The 27,840-nt window shown below is 33.8% G+C and overlaps 1 protein-coding gene across 1 annotated transcript in view; it reads left to right on the top strand.

Moving 5' to 3' along the window:
* The window catches only part of KIF6 (kinesin family member 6), a 154,857-nt gene that overhangs the window by 24,640 nt on the left and 102,377 nt on the right, over positions 1-27,840 (top strand). Inside the window, exons 6-10 of the mRNA XM_088524309.1 lie at positions 2,572-2,701; positions 11,678-11,884; positions 16,153-16,296; positions 18,597-18,683; positions 23,689-23,792. Coding sequence (XP_088380435.1) covers positions 2,572-2,701; positions 11,678-11,884; positions 16,153-16,296; positions 18,597-18,683; positions 23,689-23,792 — 672 coding nt within the window. The remainder of the gene's footprint in view (positions 1-2,571; positions 2,702-11,677; positions 11,885-16,152; positions 16,297-18,596; positions 18,684-23,688; positions 23,793-27,840) is intronic.

Raw genomic sequence — 27,840 nt, 5'->3', positions numbered from 1 at the left:
TTTCCCTTTTATCCTTTTCCTAAATTTATTAGCGAGTGTATTGTCTCCTCCTCATGCCAAAATAACATCAGTGTATTCTGTTAACACATTATTATATGGGGTGTAAAATCAGATGATCTGCCTACATCACTCTGATTACTTCTTTAGTGTTTATAAATTTATGAGATTGTTTTAGATTTCTTTAATTCAAAGCCTTGAAGATGGATATGGGACTTTATAACAAAAAAAAAATCATTTTTTTCCTAAAGCTCTGGGCTTTTTATTTATATTACTCAGTTTAATCAGATGGTATTAATGAACTGAGGGAAGATTTAAATTCACTCTTTCCCAAGAATTTCATATATATATAAAAAAAGTCGCTGTATAAGGCTCTCTTGCATTAATGGCAGCTGAAATGATGCATGAATAGGCATGAGTTAATAAAACTATAAAAAACGCTGATCACATCCTACAGATTTTCTAGTCAGCTGCAATTTCCATCCATTAAAATGGAAATGGAAAAGATTCTTTGTTTATAAAGAAAACAAAACCTTGTCTCTGCTTTCTCTCAGTCATTATGGATAACTTAACAGAACTTTTCCACTCTAAGATCCAAGCTAAGAAATTTAAACACGTCACTAATATACAGTATTCTATAGATATCTACTGTCATATTATGCAGTAACTTTGTAGCACCATAAAATAAACCATTTTGTCGTCATCCAGGCGTATGTCATTTTGGAGACGATTTAACAGATACCACTGTAGATGTGCAAATTCGGACTTTGATCTGGAAATAAAATAGTTGAAAGGCCACTGTGCAGGGCAGGAGATTGTCAGTGGTTTATCATCTCCACTCTGCCATTATTCATTGTGCTTTCTGACGTAATAAAAATGTTTTGTCCAAACTAATCCAAACATTGTCTGCAAGACTGCAAAATATTTGTAACTGTTGGTCAAAATGTAGCCTGAAAAAATCCTTACAGGTTGGAGTGCAATGACAAGTGTTTGTAGTAAAGCAGCATCATTTTCCTAAGTTATAAAAAGTAGTGGATGCCTCTTACTAAGGCATTTCAAAGTAACAAAATCAGTCAAAGCATCCTGTTTTAATCAGAACTGCCCTGGCATTCAGCATGTCATACATGCACAGATGGAATTGAGAACAAAATATAATTTGACATTATCAAAGCATTGTTATCTAAGAGCTGAATTATACTTTTGACTTTAGGCTCTTAATGGCAGAAGTAGAGGTTTTTAGCTTTATTAATGATTGAAGCCATCTTGGAAAAACAATTGTTGGAAAAACAATTGTTATGACTACTAAAGCACTATGTCTACTTTTACTTTTTTTTTTTTTCACGAAAAAAAAGTATCTTCGTTACAATATTTTGATAATGAGGAGGTAAACTACTATTATTCAAGGGTGATAATTTGGAATGCTGCTTAGCTGCTCAGTTTCTTTCTGCCCGTCTAGAGAGAGAGAGAGAGAAAGAGAAAGGAGGAGTAAAAAAAAAAAAAAAAGCCAAAACAAAACCCAACCTCTGTGCTTTCTGAGCAGCTTGGAGTCATTAATGTGCAAGAACTATGTAGAGAGAAAATATCTAGATCAGCCCCATACTCCCTCTTGTGGTTGACATTGATGAACATGAAAAATATACGTATTTCTATATTTTAACACATTTGTATATATGAAGCATAAGTGTTCCTTTTTTATTTATTTATTTTGATGTGTAGTTGATCTATTATCTCTATTTGCAAAAAGCTCTAATTTCCTTCATATAAATTGTCTCAAAATATGTCATTCATCCTACAGATATTCAGAATTAAAGTACTTCATTCTTAACCCAGTCCTCTTTCTGGGAGTTCCCAAATCCAGTGAAACAACTACTTTTATTCCACATTGCATGTCTTAGCTAAGGAGACTTTAACGTTTACTCAATATAACCAAAAAAGCTTACCCTTCTACTACTCAGTTAAAAGAAAAATGTCTTTTAATGATAAAGAGCTATTTAAAGAAGTGAAAGGGGTTTCAGTGTCAGTAACTCTTGCAGGGCTTTGCTATGTCCTTGCTACTTCAGTCTAACTTCTTTTAACGTTTAAGGCTTAAAGACATGCACTTAGCAGCATTTCTAACCTCAGTAAAAATAAATAAAAACATTCTGTTTGTATGTTTTTAATTACAGAAAGGGATCATTTTCATTTGTAGTTATTACCATTTGAAGAAGATTGAAAGAGAAATAATCCTGACAAATTCAAAATTCTGAAAAACAGGTTGGCTACAGATGAATGGATTCTGGAATATTCCATACTATTTTTATCAACATTTTGCTATTGTTAGGTGTCATGTGCTTAAATAACTGTCACAATGGGAAATAAACCCCCTACTTATTAATGTTTGTGATAATTCATCTATTGTGTTGCTCTTCATATTTTTATTAAACCTCACCCAAAATTTTCCAAACCTTTCTCTAATTCTTCTTTATTTAAATATGGAAGCTTATAATAGAAGGTGAAAAGGGTGACATAGAAATATTTTTTGATACTTCCTTTAATGTGTATATTTTGTGTGTGTGTGTGTTTTTTTTCATGTAGAAAAGTGACAATCATGGAAGACCCTGATCAGAACATTCATCTGAAGAACCTGTCTCTTCAGCAAGCAGCTAATGAAGAAGAAGCCCTAAACCTGCTGTTCCTGGGAGACACCAATAGAATGATTGCTGAGGTAATAACTGCTTACTTACACAAAGCTTACTAGACGACATCAGAATTAAATGGTTATAAACCTCTCTACATAATAATTTGCTAGGCTTCACACGGTGATAAATGAATAGGTTCCTGCTTGCTTGGTGTATTTCCAAGGGTGAAATTTAACAAGCATTTCTATCGCTAAATCTTCAACTTCCAGAAAGCTTTATGTTTTCACATAGCGAATCTGATTGGTGGTGGCTGGTGTAATAATTTGCTGCAATTAAGGTAAGTAAAATAAAAAGGTTTTTTCATAAAAAAACACTGTCCTTTGAATATTGTACATATCAACATAAATGCATATTTAAAGATTAAAAAAATAAATCTTTATGACACATTGTGAAGCTTCCCCACAGGTTTGTCTTTGAAGTAGTTACAGTAATGATTAGCAGTCCCTTTTTTCTTATAAATCTGTAAAAATTTACGCTTATGTGTTAGGATGCAAATGAGGGAGTGTAGCGCATTCAAAATATTTGTTTGTATGCAAAGGCAAGAGTAATTTTACTGATTCTGGATAAATCAAGTGAATGAAGTATGTATTGTTTTCATTGCCAATTAAATATTGAGAAGAAGAGTTCTTGGAAATGGAATGTGAGTATAAAAACCATGTTATACAATGTGAGCATTGTAATTTCTGAATAGATGTATCTTTATCCCTACAGCTAATCATATTTTAGAAATTTGTGTGTTTGTTTTCCTGTTTGACCAAGAAGATGATGTGACCAAATCCATGAAGTGAAAAAATGCATTCAAAGTAGCTCTCTGGGCTGGCTGGTCATCCACACTTAGGCAGAGAGGGAGAAGCATTGATAAGAAAATATAGATATGCAAAAAAAGATCTTTTCTCCCTTTCTCAAGGAAGACTATTTTAGCAGTGATGTTTTGAGAGGCAGAAAGAGATGATGAAGCTGTAATTAAAGCTTTTTTAAATAAATATTGAGGTGAGGGAGAGTTTGATTTTGAAAGGGAAAAAGTGTGCAATTTATAACAGAGGAATTTGAAAAAGCATAGCTGTGGAAAGCCAAAGATGATGTTGCATCAAGAAGACTTGAAAGACTGATGTGATTATTATTCTGCTTTCCAGTGAGAATTAAGTTAATGAGATGGAGAAAAATGTTCAGGAAATGTGAACCTAATTTTGATGAGATGAGTAGGAGAATGAGATGGGATACCTAATGAATGATGTGCTCCTGATTAATAGTCCCATAAATCAACAGTTGTAAAGGATGGTAGCATTGCATACATAGAAAATGTCACCTAAAGAGAAAATATATCCCAAACAGTCATGATCAAAAAGCAGAACTAGTGAATATATTAAGTCATTAGAACTCCAAATAAAGTGTAGCACTCTGTAATGATATAAGAATATTCTTAATGAGCTATATGTCTGTCCCACTTTCTCTTTTCAAATAACGGCCAGTAGCAGATATATAGAGGGGAATAAAAAAAAAAAGTAAGTAAATAATGATACTTTCTGAAAAGCTAGTCTTCATTAATTTGTGACCTAGACTTTCTGCAGCCAATAATCTGTGTTGTTTTTTTCTCACATGAATTAATTCAGAAACTCTTTTAAGATATGTAATTTTATCATCCCAACTCTCATGTGACACAAAGTTCCATGAATTAACTATGCTGTACAAAGAAAAAGATAGTCTGTTTTTGAATCTACAGCTTGGTAATTTTGTTTGAGGCTTGCTATTACTTGATAGAAAACACAAGAGTAGGCAGGGAGAATGTGCTGGAAAATATAACTGAACCATAGAGTGGCAAACATTTACAATGTGCCCATCTAACACAGAATTCAGTAATCCATATGGCTTGGATTAGATAATTCTGTGCCATTGCTGCTTCTGCTGCTTTTGCTGTAGTAAGGTTGTTTTGTGTTATATAAATGCTGCAAAGTTATTGCTTTGTTGATGTTGTTTAATGCAGGATACTTAAGAGAAAAAAATTGTTAGCATATTCCAAGAAAACTTACTTGGCACATCAACTGTCTGTTGTAGCAATGTGTTCTTTAATTGATCTGAACGCTACTAGAATCCTCACCACTTGAAACAAGTGAGATTTCAGTCCAACAATTTTACTTATATAATTAAGTTGTGCATTGTTGACTTGCGATAGTAGCAGGCTTGTTTCAGACTCATGTGCTTACTGAGTGCCCTGACCATTTGTTATGAAATATATCACCCATGATCCTTTGGTCTTGTGGTTTTAGGTCACTGTGGTACTGTATGTGATGACTTCACAGGACGAGAAAATTGTGGTTGCAGAAATGAGAGATTAATGTAAAGGTCTGTGAAAGAGGGTTTGTGAAATCAGCTGTAACTTCTTCAGATACTTGTGTTATTAACACTTAATTGAATTTTTACAAAATTTCCTTACCTCCAGAATAGACCCTATTTCACTAAGCTTTGAAGATGCAAAGTGAATAAACCTAAACATATAATGAAGTAAAAGAAAAACTAGCCCTGATCTATTTTTGTTTTTTATTGATGAGGAGTTTAGGTATAGAAAAACTAGGTTGAGTGCTGTGGCTCTCACTGGAAATCTGTGGCAGAACTCCAGTCTTCAGAATTTGTCTAATGCTTTACCCATGAGATAATGCTTCTTTGAACAGTTATAGGATCATTTTGAAAATAAGAATGACAATATAAAGTGTAAGATTTCAGAAATGATAGAGATGGGAATCTAACTTGTGTTCTGAAGGATGTATTTTGCTCTCAACTGATTGTACTGATTGTACTTTAAAAGAAAAAAAAACAGTATTTGTGATTTTAAATTCATTCTTTAGACTACATTTATTCATTAATTATAGAAAATAATGAGCATTTATGACAGAGTGCTAACAGGAAGAAATGAAAATGTGAGAAATTTATGGATAAATGCTTTATAATATAAAAATCCAGATAGGAAGTTTTCATCTCGTGCATTATGGCAGGAAAAAGTGGACAGAGAACAAATCCAACAAATTGATTGATATTTTGGCAGCTCTTCCAGCTGTTCTGACCATTTTGTCTGTTAGCTTTTATCCCTAAAACAGTCCCTTGTTGCATTTGAATACATAAGATTCCCAGTAACAGGCTATAAAAAAAATCTTTTTTAAAAATTATTTCTTGATATTTTGATTTTTAAGCCGTCTTCATGATTTAGGTAGTTCAAAAATGTGCCTACAAGAGATTCCAAAATCTACTTTGCATATATGACAGAGGTGGTAGTGGCAGCATCTAGAAAAGCCCAGGGAAATGAAGAAGTGCTTGTCTGTTCAGGTAGCATTCGCAAACACTTTATTCTGGTAGATGTGCTATTAGGATGCCTGGTGCTGAGATTTTTCTTATCTAAATTCTTGTGATTGGAAGCTCTCGTGATTACTATCCTTTGAAATAATATGCCTGACCCTCTGTGATAGCCTTTTCTAGTACTTCTTTTAAAATAGCAGATCAGTGTAAAGCCAGTAGCCTCCCAAGCACGTACATCAATTTCAAAACTGTTAAATCTTTAAGCAAGATTGATAGGTCCTTACACTGCAGTTTCATGTAAATTCAGCATTTGTTTTTCCTCTAATGAAAAGTTACTTTATTTTAACAAGAAAGAAAATGTGTTAGTGCATGGTTTTATAACTATCACTCTTCAATGTTTAAATTTGGAAGACAGTGCATACACAATATTGTTACAGTCTTTAAAATCCTTGAAGTATTCATGGGACAAGCAGCAGACTTTTGGCAATCTTTTCATTCTTTACTGGCAAAAAACGTTTTTAGCTTTAAGGCATTTAACAATAGTTGTGAGGACTGACTTGTGACATCTGAGTTCAGCTCATTCCATTTATAGTTAATTTTATTGTTAATTAGCATTCTCCTGAATATGTTGGAGAACCACTTGCGGTGCCTGAACACTTCTTGGATAAAATAGTAAAAATAGGGTTTGACAACATATGTGAATATACCACATCAAAAGACACTTTTCTCAAGAGTTGATGTGTTTTCCATGTTAAGGCTGCTTTCCAAACTGAATTAACAACTTTACGCTCCCCTAAATTCCTCATTGGTGCTAATTGTTAACCCTCTCACAAACCCATGATGTATTATTACTAGCACCAAATAGCATCACAATATCAGCACAGGTGTTTTCATTATAGTGCATGGTAAAACAATCGCTATCTCTTTCTCTGAATAGTCTTTAAAGTACATTGGGATATTTATGGATAAAAGGTGTGGTATATTCTAAAGCTTAGTAATCTCCCCATGGAATAGTAATTGCTTTAAAAGTTACCTCATTGCTATGGTCTAACTGCTAAATTGTATTGGTAGTAAATATGCAAAGATGCTTTTAGAAATCAGGAAAGTGTCAGAGTTTCTCTTCCTTATATTTTCATAATAGATATGTTTTGCAACTTTATCTGTGTCAAGTGTATCTAAATGCTCCATAGGAGCCATTTGTACCATATTAATAGGAAAGGGATTTAAGGATATATAAAGGTCATCCAGGAGATAAAAAAGCAATTCTCACTGAACTCACATGCCCTTCTAAATACCATGGGCCCTGTCGGAGCTCATAGAGTTTATATCCATTGCTTTACAGCCCAGGAATCTCTGCTTCTTCTGCCTTCAATAAACTTATGACATTCTGTGCTGTTATCCAAAATTGTTTTCTTACCGTCTGAACTGTAAAATGACTGAAGCTGTCAAAACTACTTCTTTATCAGAAGATAGCTTAATATTGTAGAAGGTCAGCTACCCAGCTTTGATGCTAAAAACAACCAAAGAATATAGGACATACATAAAATTATTGTATAGGGTGGGACTCCCACAGTTTTCTTGTAGATTTGGGATAGCCATCAATTGAAATTTAAATCTTATACCTTAAACATTCCACTTGGGCTCCAACAACTTCTACAGCATGGTTTTTGCCATTTTATGAGGTCTTATTCCTTGACCAAAGGATCCGAATCAGATGCTTCTTGAAATACAGCTATGTTGCAGAAGCACAACTGGCTTCATTTTAATGAAAGAATCTGTTTCATAAGTTCCAGGAATTCCACATATGTATCCATATGCAAAATGCTGAGAATTTCTGATGATCTGTCTACTAAAGCTGTTTTGGTATTAATGTAACTTGATTAGTAATGTCAATCTTTCTTTCCTTTTTAAATTCCGTTTCACATTTCCACAGGTTATGCTTAAGCTTTCAGTGGTAGTATGACTAGTACACCAGTTTAAGTCACAAAGCTTTTAAAAACTTCATTTAATTTCAGCAAACACAGATGTGTCGTGATCCTGTAGAGAAATGAGGTTGAGTCCCAATGTCCTTCACATCTCTTGTTTCTATTTTCCTACATCAGAACAAGAACCAATGCTTTACTAAGAAGTGATCTTGTAACATACATGTTACTAGATTCCTGTTTTACCAATAACACAAAGGGGCAGCATTAGGTGACCTGGAATTAATTCCTTTGTATTGTTCACGTGGTATGACAGAGGAATTGAAGTCTGTTTCTGTGGTCAATGATGTCACAGAAATCCTGGAAGAAATTAGTTCTTTGTAAGTGCCTGCAGCTTGTCTGTTCTTCTCTACATAGTGTTCACAATGGCAACCAGCTGCTGAGAGGCAGACCACTCCTCCCTTCCACTCCCCTCAACACATCAAATTAATGTGAGGATGATTGCAAATATATATGAATTGCTAATAAAGCCAAGATGAGCTCTGAAGGCGACTAATGGAACCCTCTGAGACCTTTTTCAGATATTTTTGTTTGCTTGTTCATAAACTTTATGAGCAGCCAAATGATGATACACAATGAAGTTTCATATACAAGATAATAGAAGAAAAGCCGTCTTTTTAAGACCAAAGATGGTGACAGGTTCTCAGCTCTGTTACTTTTTACCTCCTTGTGTGGTACTAGTGGCAAAGTGTGGAGGATTACGACTGTAATTAACATTTCATAATCACCTCCTATTTAACAGTTTACATTTTATTGCCTTACACTTCCTGCAAGTGTTTTAATGGAGCTTTCTATATGTGGGAATGCTGTAACTAAATACGTATGAATTGCAAAGCAGAGATAGAAAGATACTATTTAAAAGCTGTATTGGTTAAATCACAGCTCTCCTCTGAAGATTTTTTTTTAAATAGCAGTTTAAGATTCTAGCCAGTGACTTTCAGATCAGTTTTGCTCATTTTTCATGTAAAGAAGCTGTGGAGAGAAAAGCAGTGGAGTTTGTAATGAGCAGCCCAGCAGAGTCTGTGTGGGATGTGGAAAATCAAGTTGTGGTTAGTGTGTTACTGTTAGCAATGAAGACCTTACAGACCTAAGCCCTGAGCTAATTGTTGGCACTGAGTCCTGAATTTATTCTCTTTTATGTCTCTCTAACTTTGTTGCTTTTGGGGAGCTAAAAAGGTGTTATTAGAAGTGCATTTTGAAAAATTTGAGATTTTACTATGTAGTGAAATTTAAAAACGCTTAAACATGATAATTTTTCCTGCTTCTTGCTTTGGTTTAGCAGCCTTTACTGAACCCTGCTCTTCCACAGCTAGACTTATGTTAATATTCAATCTGATTTGGACTTATCTTGGATGCAGTGTGACCAGTGCCATGACTGTAATGCAGAATATCCTTATATGTTAATTCTGTTGAGGACTGTGAGCTGGAAAAATAAAATATCCAGTCCTCCTCCACAGAGGTATGAGTAGTAAAGTCACAGTTCTCCTAGTAAAATAAGTGGAAATGTGGATTTGATTATTTATGGAATTAGAATTGCTGCATAAAGTGTATTTTATCAGCATATTGCTTTTTCTTAGTATAACTGCATTTTATATATGTTTGGGATGTGCATTTTCTTACTGTTCATGCAATAACTTACTGACCTTTTGTTCAGCTTCACCCCTGAAGAGAACATATCATGTAACTGAACTTTCCTGCTCTGTACAAGGTTATGAAATGATCCTTAGAAACCTGGCTGTTAAATTGACAAGTTACTTTCCTGTATTGTTACAAAATTCCTCACCTGTATATTCTAAATGATTAAAACTCTCTTCCATCTCCCTCTGAATTTGGCCTTGTTGGGAAAAGTAGCTCATAAGAAAATAGTGCTAAGGCTGTAATTTCATTACGGAATTTTCACCATCACTCTAAGTTTAAGGTCTTCCTGCACACCACCTACTTGTTCGCATGCTGTGTGCTGCCATTTTCAATTATTCTAGCGGCACAGCTTTATAGAGCTGTTCTGTGAATTAATCAGAAAATTTATTAAGATTAAATATCTATGGTTTGGAGCTGGATCCCACAGCAATTCGGTTATGCTTGCACAGTGAATGGAATGGGATGCTGCAGCAGGGCTGGAAAAAAAAAATAGGGAAGTGGAAGTGGAGAACCTTAAACCAAAAAATTCATGTTATTCCTGTTATAGGAATATTCAGCTTGCAGTCTGTCTTTGTTGAGAGCTCAATTTACTTCAATACAACAACTTCAACACTTGGAAGATGCAGGCTCATTCAGCATCTAAAATGTGTAGTATCAAAGCAGACTGCAGAAGAAAAAATATTTTGATATATCTATTATGAATCTCAGGATAATATTAACTCTGGTAAAATAAGGAATAAAGTATAAACAAGATGCTAATGTATGTTTAGTCAGATTTTTTTAATCAGTCATAAATAATTATAGATTTAGCTACTAATTGCAAATAAAATTAGTTATTTTTAAATTTATTTTTAAGTTTATTTTACTACCTTAGTTTTTTTTCAAGGAAGTACTTATGCACAAATATAAATGTGCTCGTTATAATTTATGTATGTAAAGGAAATTCCCTAAAAAGGAAAAAATCTTATTTGTGCGGCAAACCTTTAACCTCAGTATGTTTATTAAAGCTTTTTCCGTTCATGAAATGAGGGTAGTAACTTCTTCTTAGTTTACTGTTTGCAGTAGCATGATACTAGTAGCCTTTAGAATTATAGCATCCTTTAGACGCCAAGATATATCTCATATATTCTAAGAAAAGTGCACATTTGATATGAAAAGCCAAAGCTAAGTATATGAGTGAAACTTAAAATGCTGTGTCTTGTTTTTAAAACTGGGAATTCTGCTAGCATCATAGTAAAGCAAGAAGTCAGCATCTCTAAAAATTCACCAAGAATTCCCAGATGTCAGTCTGTCAGCAGCTAAGGAAAAATTTCAGTAGCTATTCCAAAAATTGGCAGATATTGGGCAAAAAAAAAAGAAAGAAAAAAAAACCAGGTAGTTCTAGTGATTTTACTGAGAAACAGACACTAGTTTCTGTGTAAAATCTTATCTAGATATCATGATGTCAAACTGATGTGCTACAAATGTACATCTGTGTAGTAATTAAGTTATTCTGCAGTGCTTTTGCAGCTTTCTGTAGATGATAATATTATATTCTTCCCAAGTGATTTGGTAAATTCTCAAATCAGGTAGTTAGCATAAAACTTGCTTATCCTTTCTTTGCTACGCTTCAGAGTTATAGGATATAGGTCTTGATCTGCCTTTCACATCATACTGTTAGATACAGTGCATACATACAATACATAATACAATGCATTCCATAAGCAAGCATTATTTATAAAATTTTTTAAAAAGTTACCTAGACAGGCTATGAGAAATAGAATACCAATGTATAGTAGAGAGTGTATCTCAAATTTCTAATCCAACCGGTCATGCAACTAGATGTGTATTCAAATTCTTTCCATGAAAATGGTTTCTGAAATAACCTTGTTCTTGTAAACCTATGTTGTTTTCATCATTTTTGCATGAACTGGAAGTATACCAATCAGCCAAAGATCTGATTTTACACAGATTGCCAAGATCATCTGCAGGAGGTCTTCTGATGCTAATGCTGAAAGTCATGTGCCTTCTGCAAATCTAGGACTAGCAATGCATTTTATGCTCCTGCTAGAATCTTTTCTTTTTCTTTTTTTTTCTTTTTTTTTTTTCTTGTCATAGACACCAATGAACCAAGCCTCAACCAGATCTCACTGCATTTTCACTATTCACATCTCCAGCAAGGAACCTGGATCTGCAACCATCCGACGCTCCAAGTTGCACTTAGTAGATCTTGCTGGATCAGAACGTGTTACAAAGACTGGAGTTGGCGGTCATTTGTTGACAGAAGCCAAATATATCAACCTATCATTACATTATTTGGAACAGGTAAAAGTAAAATAGTGCAAAACATTTATCTTTGCCCTTCAGGTCACCTGAGCAATGTGCATTGCTTTGGAAATTTTGCTTCCCAAGTTCAGTTATTCTTAATATTGTGTATTTATCTCATTTTTTTAAATGTCTGAGTTGATAGCTCCTCGTTTGAAATAAAATACTTTTGAAACCTTCATATTTAAAAACTGTGTAATAATCAAAACAATAAAGTCACATTAGGTATACATGCTTGTGTTTCAGGAATGATTTTCTTGTTTTGCTTAGAATACTGAAAATATTAACAAGTTTGAAACTCTGTTTTTGCTTAAAATTTTCTTTGTGATCTTCACCACCTCTCCACACCTGGGGTTAGGTTGTATCACTCAAGAGTTATGGAACTGAAGTTGGTTCAAAAAGAAATGTGATATGGTAAGGCATTATATTCTTCCCTCATCTGCTGTTTCATTTGTCTACCAAAGAGAACGTTTGACCTCTTTTACACAATAATTACCTTTCCTATTGCATTTATTGAGCAACTGCCACAATTGTTTTTAAATCAATAGAACTCGTAGATGCAACTGTAATAATTGTAAATATCCACACCTTGGAGGAATTAAACCATTTTGTCATTTGCTATGTATTCTTTTTTTCTTTACAGCCATCTGGAGTTTTAAAGGAAAAAGAAATCCTGTCTGATACTTTCTTAGATTATATTAAAAAAATACATTGGGAAAGCTGAAAATTCTTCCTTGTCCCTATTTATTGAGTTGACAAAGTTCAGTATCTAATTCTTGCTTTGACTTACAAAGGAAGTAAAAGTGGTAAAACTGGTGGGACTACAGAAGTGAGAAAAGTGGTTTTCAGACCTTGCAGCTGTTAAAGGAATGAGGTTCTCTAAGTCTGAAAACATAGTATTACTTCCATAGTCCAGTAAATGCTATTTTTGTTGCCAGACATTTGGTAATTTTGAAATTCTACTAGAAAATACAGAAGTTTTTAATTTAGTTTTTGGAAAAAATAGTTTGCTACAATGCTAAGGTACATACTGATCTGTGAGGCTGATCATTTGGTGGGAGAAATAGGAAAAAAGTATAAAGAACAATGATTAATTATGAAATTCAAATTTGTTCATTTAATTTATTACTGTATGTGTTATTTGGTAAAATTGGAAGTTGATGAAATCCTTCAAAGTAGGAAATTTTGTCCTTGTTTATATGTATGAATACTTTAAAACTGTGATTATAATTTTTTTTTACTTTCTATTTTTCAATTTTATGGGATTTTTGTTATTGTTAACAATAACAAATGTCTTTAGTTTTCATTTAATCTACAGTCAGAGGTATTTAATATGACAAAAAGGGAGACAAGGCACAGCAGATGGCAGTCAGTCATTTACTATTAAACTGGCTTATTTTCATAGCCCCATTTGTTTAAATTTGATCTTGAAGGAAAATGTTTGTGTTTTAGTTATGCTCACGGTAAGTGATAAAGATAAATGATTCAAAAATTGGCCTCTTCTGAGTCATAAATAGTCATAAATTGCTTATTATGTCAGCTCACAGTCTTTTTTCTGTATAAATTTACCTATTTACTGTACAGCGTCATTTAACCATTTGAGGTTGAATTTAATAATCTCTGGAATGCATTTTAGGATACTCATGTTTGAAGCATCATAGAAGAGAAAATAGTAGCATTTTGTCATGTAACTTTTAACTCCTGCATATAGCATTCTGGGTTCTGCTTGGGATTGCGTATCATTAATAAAAATGTTTACTATTCTAAATAAAAGAGTAATGAAGACTAATAACTTGTGTCCAGTAGGAAGTAGACCATTCAATCCTGATTCTGCTGTGACTAATATTAAAGTGCAAGCATTCCCCAAAATAATTTATTTGCATGTTCAACTGTTTAGTTATGATCCATTGATATTTTACTGCATGTATCTGCACAGGCCCAGACTTGCTACCATAGATGCTTCAGACCAGTATTAACAGAATATGTTGTCCAGATATAAGAGTGCTTGCAGCTAGTTGTAAGATGCCTGCGGAAGCGGTGGGGCGTAGTGCTGCAAGGAGTAGAGCTTAAACTGATAAACGTTCCTAGAGGTGGGATGAGAGAATGGATTGCTAGAAATTAAAGGGCAGTGGAGATATGGGCAGGAATGTGAAAGGCGCTGGAACATGGATCAAGGGCAATGACAGAGATCTTGTAACTGTGGATGGGCAGAAGCAGCAAGGGAAACCTCTGGTGTAGGAAGACGACTTCAAAGCATGCGATGCAGGTAGCTACAGCGTGTGGATGCACCAATAACTCCGTACCTCCTGGAGATGCATCCGCAAATCCTTGTCTCCTGTGCACGCCCTGCCTGGCTGCCCGGGGCATGTGTTTATGCCTTTTCTTTGCACCAAGGTTACTGTTTGCGTAGTGCATGTGAACAGTTCTCTTGGGCACATTGCAGAGGGTATTGTAATAGCTTGCGACTCTCAGGTCTTATTTTATTCTTTATATTTTTTCAGTAAAGCTGTTTGTGCATGATTGTATGTGTAGTACTTATTGCTTGTTCTTTGTTATGTTTCCTGCAGTATACAGTGCTACGCTTGCAGTTTTCACATAAGTGAGAATATCTCTGACTGCTTTCACCTTTAAAAGGTTAAAGAGGTCTTAAAGTGGTTTATTTCACCTGTTCCTTCTCCAGTAAAGCTTTATGGCCTAAGTGATGGTGATTCAAATTGACATATAGCAATTTTGGTTCATCAATAATATTAAGGCCTGTCAAAATGAGACCTGCCAGTATCGAAGGAACTTTAGCCATCATATCTTGTGTTACACGACTCTCACAACAGTAAAGGTGCTTCTGCATAGTGAGAGTGGGTTGCATAGTTTTTCACCACTAACATGGATTGGTTTCAAATTTTGTTTGGGCTATAGACTTCCTGTGTGAACTTTTCCGTAACACAGTTACCATTTTAAATAGAAATAATATTTCTTTCCCCTCGTTCTTTTCCCACGTTGTCTAATCAGAATGTAGTCTCTGTATTGCAGACTGTAAGTGTACGTACTAAGGCATAATCTATATTACCTAAGCTTTTAGGCAATATGATAAGTGTATGTATATACATACATGTTTGTATGTAAATATACTTTGTATATTATATATAATATTATTCTAAAGTAATAATAACAATATATATTTTATATATAAAGATAGATATAACATACATTCATCTAACAAATTATAAGACGTGAAATGTTAAAACATTGCTCCAGAAATATGCTTTCAGATTGCTTTACAAGATCATTATTTTCATGTTATATATTTGTCCCTCTGAGGGCTTTTACTATAAAATTTATAAGAAGAAGAAATTTTGACTTTCTGAGGACTATTAAGAAAAACTAGTGCCAGCAAAAATATTAACATTAGGTTTTCTAAAATAACATTTTTTTTAAATGCAGTATAAACAAAATATATGTTGGTATGTAACACTTCTCAAATGAAAATCTTCTAACCATTTAGGATAGCTTATATAACTCATATAGCTACAGTTTTTCAATACAGTACTTGGCCAGATAGCAGCTCAAATCTTTTGTATCACAACAGTCCATGGGGTAATCTAGGTTTTTATTTAATAATAATTAGGTCTCATAAATGTAAACAGCTGAGAGGGAAACCGAGAATAGTAGCTGTATCATTTCCTTTTTGGCCAAGATAGATCTACATAAACTGAATTAGCCTATTTCTTTCCAGCAGTACATGGCAACTGTGCACGATTTTATTTGTGTATGTACTCTTCAAAACATCATTTCTAGGAAATAAATTAATTGATTCCTCTAAGAACTGCGTATTTTAAGAATGTGTCATTTTTAAAGCAAGCTTTAGCAAATGTTAACGATGTTTTTAGTTGAATACTATTCATATTTTAATTTCTTGTTATGCTAGAAAACATTCAGGGAAGATTTTCAATAGCTTACTGTGTCTCAGGAAGCTCCGTGGTTTTGAGTTTATATGTGCAGTTTCCATTTTGCTGTGAAACTGTAAAGTTAGAATCTAATGAAATTAAATTCATTTAGTGTCTCAGATCCAGCTCCTATAAAGACATAAAGGCAGGCTTTAATTTAAGTGATAATTGCTTCAGTAAAATCAGTGGGTTTGCAGGCGTAACTGTTTAGTTTTTGTTATATCAAAAGTTTAGGCTGCTGACCATATTTTTTTGTTCTCTTTCTGTGTTGAATATTAACATATATGTACATTTAAAAGCCTTTTTCTATTTTTACTATTATTTCAGGTAATAATTGCCCTTGCAGAGAAAAATCGGTCACACATTCCCTACAGAAACTCTATGATGACCTCAGTGCTAAGAGACAGTCTGGGAGGAAACTGTATGACTACCATGATAGCAACGCTGTCTTTAGACAAAAGAAACATAGATGTATGTTATTTCTATCTGTTTTCAAGGGGGGAAAAAAAAATTGTTAGGGAATCTTTTTTTTTTTCTTTTTTTTTGACTTTTATTACAGTTTGCAGTTCAAGAATGAATGTTTTCTTTCTTATCCTCACAAAAAATCTGTTGTCTTCAGAAGATAATTCTCTGGTAACTATAGTAAGATTGAGATAAATTCTGTACAAGAGATCTGTGTCACTGATTTTATATTTCAGGTGCAACTTCTACCAAAGGATCAAGGCATATATTTACCTAGCACATCTGTCTCTTGTTGCTGTCCAATTTTCTATGTCTGAAATATTCAGCCCTGGCAATTATTTAGAATAAGATTCCAACAGCTTTAATGTTCTTGCTTGAACATAGACTATATGCAGAACAGATCCGGGTGCTTGGTCCCCCCAAACTAAACAGAAGTCCCAAAATCCAATATGCATAAGTAATATTAGGACAGATATTAAACCTATTCCTAAATATTAGGAAATGCCAAATTTGGGCTCACTGTTTAATTTTGAGCCCTGAGAGACATTATGCCATTATCAGGCATGGGTATTTTTTTTTCTTCAAATGTTTCAAATGAAAACAATAAAGCATGGAACTGAGAATAAGAAAGGGCATTCTTATAGTAGACTGTTGCCTACATCATTACATTAGAGCTCCTATCAAACAGTTTGTATAAAGCTCATGTCACTTATTTCATGCTAGCTTGTGCTTGAAAGTAAATCTTGGCTTGAAATTGCAGATATTTAATTATTATAGCTGTAGCTACACTTGAATGGACTCAGTTATCAGCAGAAGATACGAATGATAATCAGAAAAACAGTTTTTTTTATCATTCTAATGTGTAATTAAAATTCATGGATATTTTTGAGTTCAATTTCCCTTCTGTATTGTGCAGTTATTCCACCTCCTTATAGCTAGGCACTACTTAGAGGGTTACTTAATTTTTGTGTGGTCCCCAGGGCCTGAGGCAATAAGCATGGTAGAAAGAATGATTGGGAAATTAGTACTTCTCAGCATTGATTAGTATTGTAATAGCATAGGATAAATAGGTCATAAATTTATACAGTGAACATTAAATTAATATATACTTCAAAGTGAATACTGCAAAATGGTCTAATGGAAATGCATATATATGTATAATGTACATATAATTGTACTTAGTGAAAATATGGAACTTAACTAAAATTACATTAACTGATTATAATTACACAGGAACTGTACAGCAAAAGTGAACAGAATCCAGCTAAGAATATGTGCAGCTGTCTTAAGCAAAAGGCCTTCCTTTCTTTTCCTAGAGAACTCATTTCATTCACTCTTTTGCTGTAAACAGCAGTCTTTCATGTTCATGTGTTTTGGGCAACTGAATAAAATTCCTTTATTTTGGAAATAGTTTTCTGTAATTAATAATTTTCTATCAATGTAGGAAATTATGTTATTTTATATTTTAATAATGTCAAACTGCTGAATCAGAGAATTTCACCATATAGTTTATGACGCATTGTTTGAACTTCTAAGACTGCAAGACATTTTATTGTGTGAGCTAACTGAGATCCCTTGGTTGCTTTTATCTGTTAGGTAGGTAGATTCTTTAGTGTAGTCTGGTATTTAAGTATTTGGTGACCTCAAAGATCTTTTTCTGACCTGGAGGTCTTCTATTCCTTCCATGTTCTAGAAGGATGTACTAGTTGTACTGGATATACCTAGATGTACTGGTGGCCACAGACTGCCTTGCGCTTTTCCATTTTTTAGCTGTTTAATAGGACCCCCACACCACCACCATCGCTCCTGCCTGCTTAGCTCAGCCCTCTCACAGTTTCTTGTCTTATAATTCTCCTGTATCCTGGATGCCTCTAGCTGCAAGTCCTTATGCTGGTTTCTCTGAGTTGCATACTAGGCTCCCACTGTCCTCCCATTCACTTCTTTGCCCTTTTTAACATGTGCTTTTCCATTTCCAGTTTCATCAAAAATGTTTTTAGTTGATTTTCCTTTTTTCTCATGAGTCAAGCATTTTTCCTCTCGTGAGTTCCCCTCTGATGCCTTTCTCATCCTTTAGTGTTAGCTGGGGAATCATTCAAAGCATAGTAGATCAGTGTTTGGTTTGAGAGTTTATATATCGGTTTCATTAATATGCTAACCTATTACTCTTGAATATTGCTGCTTTGGAGTATGAAATCTTGAATTGTTTCTGTAAAATATACAAAGAGGGGAGCTTGTTTTGGTGACTTCATAGGATCTCTGTTCCAGTTACCTGCTGCCAATCTGTTTTTTTCTTTTTTTCTTCCTTCTAGGAATCTATATCAACCTGCAGATTTGCACAGCGAGTTGCTCTTATTAAGAATGAAGCAGTTCTTAATGAAGAAGTTGACCCTAGGCTGGTGAGAATTGTTTGGGGATGGAGGGAAGGGGATTGCCTGTTTTTTAGGTTTAGTGATCTAAAACAGTCAAAGAGATGTTGAAAATTTTATGATGAATCATCCTATTAAATGCTTTTTAGATGTAAATTCCAGCCTTCTATTTAAAACAGCTACTGCTTTTATTTAAACTTCTGGGGATAATTACAGTTAAGCCGATCTTTATAAAACCTCTACAGGTTTTCTCAGCCCCTAAAGCAGCTGATACATTCTGGTCTTTGTGTCGACAACAGTATTGTCTTTATGTTGGTTTTTTTAGGGTGGTAGTTTCTAAATCATTGTCACAGATAATCAGACGTTCCTAAAGCTCTTAAAAATCTACAAATATCACTAATCACTTGATGATGCTTGTTATTCTTCTTCTTTACTTTGGTATCATACACACTACCATGGATTAAAGACATTGATGAATTCATTAATTATTTCATTTTTTGAAGAAAAATGTATGTATTAAATGAGCATCCATCTGGTATTGTATTGAGTTACAGTTTGCAACATGTAAGTTTCAGTGAATTTCATCTTGAAGATACTGGTGAGTCACTGCTATAATTTTGTCTTTTGGAGATATAATCCACTTAGTTGCAGTCAAATTACCTTGGTCAATGCTAGCAATATAGCTGCTGAGCACGGAGGGCTGCACAGTTTAGCCATCGCAGCATTTTCTCATTTCAGGATTCTGAGAGGCAATTGCGGCTGCTGCTAGGGGTTAGTCTGCCACAGAGCCGTGATGTGAACTGTGGCTTCTGAGCCAGTTTTGTCCTTAGCATTTGCAGAAAACGGGCAGAAGCAGTTTATCAAGTGTCTTGCTTCTAGGTGAGGCGGCACCTGAGTTTCTACAGGACGCCAGTCAGATGGTTTTGCTGCGGGTATTTCTCTAGATAAATGCCTTCCTACTAGGCAGTTAGTTCTGAGGAATCTCACAACAAAACTAGTTCATTCTCCGGCCTGTTCTCTCCTTGACTTTACTTTTCTTGAGTACAATTGCCTATGCATCTCTTGTTTGTTGCTGTTGTTTACAGTTATATGAATTATATGAATGAATCCATGAAATTTATTTAACGTGAAATTGTTTCTCCATTTTCTCTGTCGTCATCCATAAATAATTTAAAAGGAAAGAAAAAAGAAAAAAAAAGAAAATGTGCAGAAGATACAGATTTACAAGCATAATTAGTATTTATGTCAGTGGATATTTATTATTTAATGTGGTGGTTTAATATCAAAGAATTTATGCACATTTCATCCTCTCTCTATATTTCTTAGCAATGACAGAACCTACAAGGAAATCAATACACCCGACTTAGCGTTATCATATCTTTTGTGAAGAAAAATCTGATTCTGAAATATTTTTATTGAATCAGTATCACGGTTTTACCACCTCTGCTTTTTGATAACTTGAACCCTTCATAGCATTTATTAATGTTTTAGGATTTGTTCCTCTAGAAGTATTTGAAATGGATGCAACTCGCCTTTACTGTAAGGCAGACTCACAATCCATGCTATATAAAATGTATCAGATAGGTGGATGGTGGCCTTTTTGCTGTTTTGTAGCTAAATGCTCCCCAGATGCTTTAAGTTACTTAGAATTGCTGAAAGCCCAGGGCTTCTGAAGTTAGGATGCTAAGTCCATCCTGCAGAGCACGTTGCAGTGTTGAGGCAAATGAGCCTCCTCTGGTGCAGTGAGCAGTGTAGCACAAGAGCAGGGGACATGGGTGCAGGTTTCTGATGGGAGGGACTCTGCAGAGTGAATAAGACATTTAGGAAAGAGCGATGCACATGCAATGCACATGCACATGCATAAAACCTAATACATTACATAAAGGAAATAAACATAAAGGCAACATATTTCTTCTTCTTTGGATGTGTATCAGAAAAAAGTATTTCATTTTTTATTAATACTTGATTACTTTGTTCTTTGAAATATTTTATATGCCTCTATCTTATTATGCCCCAGATTTGTTAAAGAGGTTCTCTGTATTGATGAGGTTTTTTTATGAGCTTCTGTTTTTTCTTTAATGTAATTTTCTACACCTTTAAAGTGTATTCCCCAAGTATTAGGAGCATCTACTAAGGATTGCTCAATTCAGCATAGAATAGCAGATAATGAGAGATGATGCAGAAGGTGAACTGCATGCTGCATATCAAAGACTCTCATGGGAAATGCCTGATTGAGGTTAACACTGATTACACCAAATACTCTGGATAGCGGGATATAGTGAAGAAGGAATTATAGACACCTTTCAGTATACAAAACATGACAGAGACATCAGATGAAAATTCAAGATAAGTTCTTATAATACTTTGTTTATATATAAACAGACACTATTTAAAACATATAGTACTTTAACAACATAATTATGTTTATCTTTTCAGTTCTAAAGAGTACAAAATCTGAATGAACTATTCTAATTTCAGTGAATCTGTGCGCTTTTATTCAATGTTTATCTTATTTTTTAATGGGCAAAATTTTTACTGTATTTCTATTTTTCTCCTAACTAACTTATGATTTTAAGTTTTATGTATTTTGTTCTCATATGACCTTCTGAACTGGCTAGGAAATGTATTCTCCTTGAATGGTGGGTCTCAGAAGGGGAAATAAAAAGATTAAAAGCATAAGAAACAGTTGATTTCTTAAAATTCGTTGATTAGATCATTCATTGAACTTTATTGTTACTTAATGCTAATTAGCACATTTTAGCAACTGTTAATGATTACACCTTGCTACATTTTCTCTTGTTCTGGAAGTTTAGAGGAAATAAAGGAGTCTTGCCAGGTTGTTTTGCTGTTTTTTCATTTTGCTTCCCAAACAATTTCTAACAGTAGCCAAGTCACAAACGAAAAAAGAGAAGACACTGCACAACTTCTGTCTTTCTTTCTTTCTGTCCTCCTTTTCCTTCCTTTGCAGACTTTGTAGTAGTAAATCATGTAAAACATTCCTTCCTTGGCCACAGAAGGCTTTGATTGAGGTGGAACACGTGCAGGCTCCTGAACATTTACTACATCCTGTGGAGCACAGATCTGGTATGTCTCGCTCTGCAGGATCATTTAGCAAGTAAAACAAAAGTAGGCTAGGGAGGGTGAGAAATTCATTCCCTCTTTTGGAAAAGTCAGAGGGAGCACAGTTACTTGGGCTTTATATGGCTCTGTGCTCATTGTGGAGTTTGCTGCCCATCTTTACTACCTAAAGGATATTTCCAGGGTGCAATTATTCAGTAAACACTGGACTTACTATTTTTCTCACAAAACCAAATGCCATTTATTTGCATAATTTATCAACTGCAAGTTGAATACATGGTTTATAAAGGGAGTGTGTAATACCTTTTGACAGATCTGAGATAACTGACTGTTCTATAAACTTTATTATTCATAATGGACACCTCTTCACTATATATCTTCACTAAGAGGATGAACATGCATTAATTCGGCTTTTAAGCAACTCTATTTTGAAAACCAAACTGAAAACTCTAAACTGAAAACCAAACTGTTCACTTTGATTTAAATCGAATCTCTTCTGATATTCATTTATATTACATTGTATTTCTCCAGATTTTTGTTTGTTTTAATATTATTTAAAAATCAATGTTTTATTCCTGTTGTTAAAATGGCATTTCCATTGTTGTCAGATTAATGTTAATTGTTGTAATAAATTGGAATATTGAACAAAGGTGGTATATAAGTCCTGTTTTTTTATATTCCAGCCCCAAATAGTATTTTATTGGCTCAAGATGTGGAAAAGAACACATCAGAGTGTAGCACCAAAATGATGTATCCTAAAATCGCCTTAAAGTGCTTACCTTGCAATATTCTTGAAGCATTCTTGCGATATCTGTAATTAGCAGTTCACCACTCTAATAAAATTCCTAGATAAAATATTTTTGAACTAGAGTAATCTTTCATGCTTTATGGTGGCAGATATGTTACCAGTAAGTTTAGAGAACCATTTTAAAGGATGTTTAGAATGTTACTTTCTAAAGTTATTTAGCGTTTAGCAATTCATTGTTAAAATAAATGATTAAAAGAAATCCATATGTTTGAAGGATTTTCAAAGTCCAGTGAAGATGTGTCAACAGTCTTAACAATCTTAATTCTAGGAAGTATATATAATCAAGTATGATTTGTTTTTTCCTGAAAACATGCCTCTCGGTGTGGTGATTTGCACATGGAATCAATGTATCCATACTCATCTAAAAAAATGTTGTCCTTTCCATGTGTTTATACTATCATAGGTCATATATCATTAATCAGTCTTGAAATAACGAAGTAATTGTTCACTCATATTTTAGACTTATGGACTTGCATGTGGTCTTTGTTTCACAGAAGCACTTCTTTGAAGTGCTGTGAAGTGAAAATACACTTCTATTTGACCATAGAAGTGTAATAAACTGTAAAATATATTTTTATACTTTTTTCATTAATGGAGAATTAAAATTAAACAATCCAGTATAGTTCTCCAAATCACGTTCTCAAACATCATTAATGTAATTAAATTCTCTTTATGTTTGTTTATAGCATTCACTCTTTAGCAACTGATATATCTGGGATAGGATGCTATAAAATACTAAGGTTCAGCTTTGGTATTTATCTTTCTTGAGGAAAAATATTCAGTTTTAGACTGTACTTGTTTTTCTTCTGTCAAAGACATCAGTTCTATTTTGAATGTGTTTTTATCGCTAACAAACAAAACTGAGGCTCTTCTACTCCCATGGCATATTATTTTTCTCTTTTGCAAATAATCTTTTGAACTCTTACTCTATTAGCCATGTCTTATAACACACACAGTTTACTGAATTTGGAAGACATTTCTTGTTACTATAAATGGAAAAGGGAAAGAGAAAGCCTTGAGTATTTAAGGAATTAGGACAAGAAAAAATGAAGAAAAGGGTACTATTTTCCTGAAATTCAGCTTTCTAATGCAAAAATCATAAACTAGCTATTACATGTGATGCTTGCTTTGTTGCTATGTTGCTTTTAGATGATTGCTCAACTGAAGAAGGAGATCCAGGATTTGAAGGATGAGCTGGCACTAGTGACAGGTGAACAAAGAACAACAGAGCTCTCACAAGAAGAGCGACTTCGGTAATTCCTTAATTATTTTTATTTTCTCTTTCAAGATGAACCTTTTGTGAGCTTGTTAACATAAAATTTAAATTCGTCGTTGAGTTCTAAAATTCTTAGAGGTAATAAAATGAAGTTAGGTGCCAGGTTAGAATGGCAGCTCTCCATGAAAAGCTGTATGAGGCTGCTGGCTGTGTTTTTGCAGCCTCAGCTTTGAGGAAGTGAAATGAAGTAAATATAAAAATTGAGAGGGCCTGTCAGATGCCAGGAAAGAGTCTTGTATAATAGTGTAGAATAATAATAAAAAAAAACAACTTGCTTAATCCTAGATATAAGATCTGAGAAAATCTAATAAATATTCTTTGTCCCAAAAAGTTTTTTGCTGCTGTGCTAGTTTGATGTAAGCTCCCTCTCTGCCAAAAAATGCATTTCTAATACACAATATATCAGTATCTTAAACACTGAGTCTTCAAAGTTTTAACTGAGCATGCTATTCAAAATGGACATATGAGTTTTTTAAGCGCTTATAGCTTCTCAGTAACAGATCAGTACAGAATATAAGAACATTCTGTGCATAGTGAAAAAATATTTACTGAGTGTAAAATTTCACCATAGCTAAATTCAATTCCCACTTCTGAAAACTTATTGGTTCTCTAGGATGAACCTATTTAATCTCTTTGCCTCATCCATATTAAAAAGAAAAAAAAAAAAGTACTAACTTACAGAATCACACAGAATCACAGAATGCTTAGGGTTGGAAGGGACCTCTAGAGGTCATCTAGTCCAACCCCCCTGCACACGCAGGGTCACCTAGAGCACGTGGCACAGGACTGCGTCCAAGCGGGTTTTGAAGATCTCCAGAGAAGGAGACTCCACAACCTCTCTGGGCAGCCTGTTCAGTGCTCTGTCACCCTCACAGTAAAGAAGTTCTTCCTCATATGGAGGTTACTTGAGTTTTTGGTTGGTTGATAAATTAATGGCAACTAATTTGAAGCTCTTTACTGTATAATCTTTTTTTTTTTTTTTTTTTTTTTTTTTTTTTTTTTGGAAATGATCTAGAAAAATACTACTTGTGCTGAGCATCTGCCTTGACATGTAGGAGTTCTGGGAAAAATGGGACATCACTACCTTTAATCTTGAGTTTCTTATGTTGGAGATGGTTATTGCTTGCTATTTTGTTTGTTTTTTAAATTCGGAAACTAAATCATATTTATATAAAGGATGAAGAACTAGGTAGCTTTATGTTTATTTTACAATGTTAATCTGAGTAATTTTCAATATAGACAGCTGCCACTATAACCTGTCAACTGGAAATACCCAACTTTTTCCTACAGGATGTGCTATTTATCATTCTGTCCCAAAGTTTTCCTTCCCTACATCAACTGCACGACGTACTTTACAGGGTAACACTGGGTGTGAGAAAATAAAAGCATAGAAAGAAAATGTAAAGAGCAACAAAAATAAGTTTCTTTTTCATTATAAGAGAAATTAAATGCTCTTTACCCTGGCAGAACTAGTCCTTCAGAATATGAGAGTGACTCTGACTCACTTTATTATGATATTCTTATATAACCTGTATGTTATTTTGAAGATTTTCTTTGCTAACTTTATTGTAAACATCTATCACATGAATTTTCCCCTATGGTTTTGCTTGCTGTTTAGTTTTGTGGGGAAATCCTGTTTTGGGAAATTGTTAGGCTATTTTTAGACTGTGGTCATAACTCTCACTTCCTGAGATTCTCTACTGGCTTTTAGCCAAAAAAAACCTGGCAGTCTTATAGGTGGAAATGGATTTACAGTGGATGAAAAGTCTTAATATGAATATGCAAAGGAAAACAAGAATATAAAGTAGTGGATGCATTTGCAATATAGCATACCTCCATCTGGGAAACCTTGTTTTCACAAATATGTAATTTTTAAAATCTATATAGCACAATAGTTAGTCTATTATTTTATCAGAAAAAGGTTGCTTCTGAAATCATACCAATAACTTTGCTTCCTAGTTCCCAAGAAAGAAGCAGGTAGAAAACTTTCAGCCTTTAGTAAGTTTCTGCCTGTTGTAAAACGCAGAAGAAAAAATCAGTTACAGAGACTTCAGTTATATTAAGATAACTCTTTTAGTTTTTTTTTTTTAATTTTCTTTTACTTACAATTCCTCAGGTTCATGTACTACTGATTGAGAAACAAGGCATTTCCTGAGAACCAATAGTCAACTACAAGGACCTCAAGCATTTTAACTCAGCAGTCATATAGTGTAGTCATTACAAATAGTGAAAGATAATTATTTGGATTCTAGACTTAGAATTGGCTCTACAGATTTTTTTATGAAAGGTACAGTCCCAAAAAGTGCACAAGATATTTCTTAAGAATTCCTGTCATATTCGTGGGCCGGATTCACTTACTAACAGTATGTGCCAAGTGCAATGTTGAAAGATGAGTCAATCTCTTCTTTGAAGGATTGCAGTGGAGGAAATATCAAATGGGAGAATCTATTTATTACAAATTTTACATTTGTATGTTTTTGCACATGGAAGGTTCACAGCTCAACAACTACCAATATAAAAATTCACTACTTTAATGAAAATATCTTTCTGTGCCTTGGAAAATGTGCACATTTTGAACTTGATTTCATATGGAGTCAATCTTTACATGAGCATATTGGTTTCAATAGGTTTGAACCTCCTGTCGTGATAATTTTTGAGCTCCTAAGTATACGAGCATCAACAAATAGTATCTAAATGTTCTGTTTCCTTGTAGAAACTATTAATGCATAACATAGCAAATCTTTATGATAATTCTGCTAATTGAGACTGACCATCTGAGTTTAGAGCTTCTCATTACCTGGAGAGTTTGCATGAATTAAAAAATAAGTAGTAGTCCAGACATAACCACTGACTTTGATGAAGGCTGATAAAAGGATTTTCTGTTTCTGAAACATGTCTATGTTGTGGTTTGCATCTCGTAATTATATAATGAAACCTAAATAATACTACTTATTAGGAGACATATGGAGCAGATTATTATGACACAGAGTACTGGAAAAGAGACATGGTATAAGTAATAATGCAATATTCTTATTCTCATTCATTACGCATATTTTAAGGGAGGTCAAGGCAAAAATAATCTTCTGAACGAATTCTGTGCTAGTGTTTGCATTAATTCTTTAATTTTTGGATCCAGATGATCAAAAGTAAAGAACACAACTGTTAAAAACACTCCATGTACTAACTATTTATTTTATTGTCTCTGCATGATTCTTTATCTCAGGCACTTTTCAGTAGAGGTTAGGACAGCAGACCCAGTGAATACAACTGCAGATCCAGGAATACGTTTTAGTCTAATAAAATGGAATTGAGAATACATGGCTTTTTGCCCTGTATATGTGTTGTGGGAAGCAAATGTTAATCATTGCCTTGAAAATAAATTTTAATATTATGTTGAAAGAGTTAAGTAGTTTGTATATTTCATAATATACCTAGATATGCCAAACATTTATTGCAATAATGAGCCTCATTCCACTTGCTCAGTTGTATACTCCAAATTAAGTCAGTGGGTTACTTGATGGAGTTAAAATTGTTAAGTTTTTAAAGCTAGTATGTAAATATATTGTAAGTGAGTCTTAATTTTCTTCATTTGTCTTTTTTTTTTTAACTAGAATCAAAAAATCAATCTAAGTAGAATATTTTTTTTGTTGACAGAAGAAAAAACATCTGTAAAATAGGCTTTCATAATAACTACTATGTTGCCACATTGTCGTTTACTAAATTTACAATGAAATGGAAAACAAATGCTTGTGATTTTGCTTTTGAATACTAAATTATTATGCAATACAGTCTCTCCTGAGAGTAAAGCTACAGCTGTCTCTGGAATTCTTAATTCAAAATTCTATTAAGTTGTTAGCATTTACATTACTTTATAATATTTTTAGTTTTATTATTCTTTTCTCATAAATGTTAAACATATACATATTCTGCTGCTCTCATATTGTTTATTTAAACACACACATAAAATGTTCAGCTAGATTATCTAAGTGCTTCATAATGGAGTTCGACAAATGCTTCCAAAATCT

This window comes from Tinamus guttatus, unplaced genomic scaffold (genome assembly GCF_059628265.1).
Source record: "Tinamus guttatus ecotype Peru unplaced genomic scaffold, ASM5962826v1 Tinamus_guttatus_pri_ptg000208l, whole genome shotgun sequence".
Lineage (NCBI taxonomy): Eukaryota > Metazoa > Chordata > Aves > Tinamiformes > Tinamidae > Tinamus > Tinamus guttatus.
This window is presented reverse-complemented; position numbering and strand designations above follow the sequence as displayed.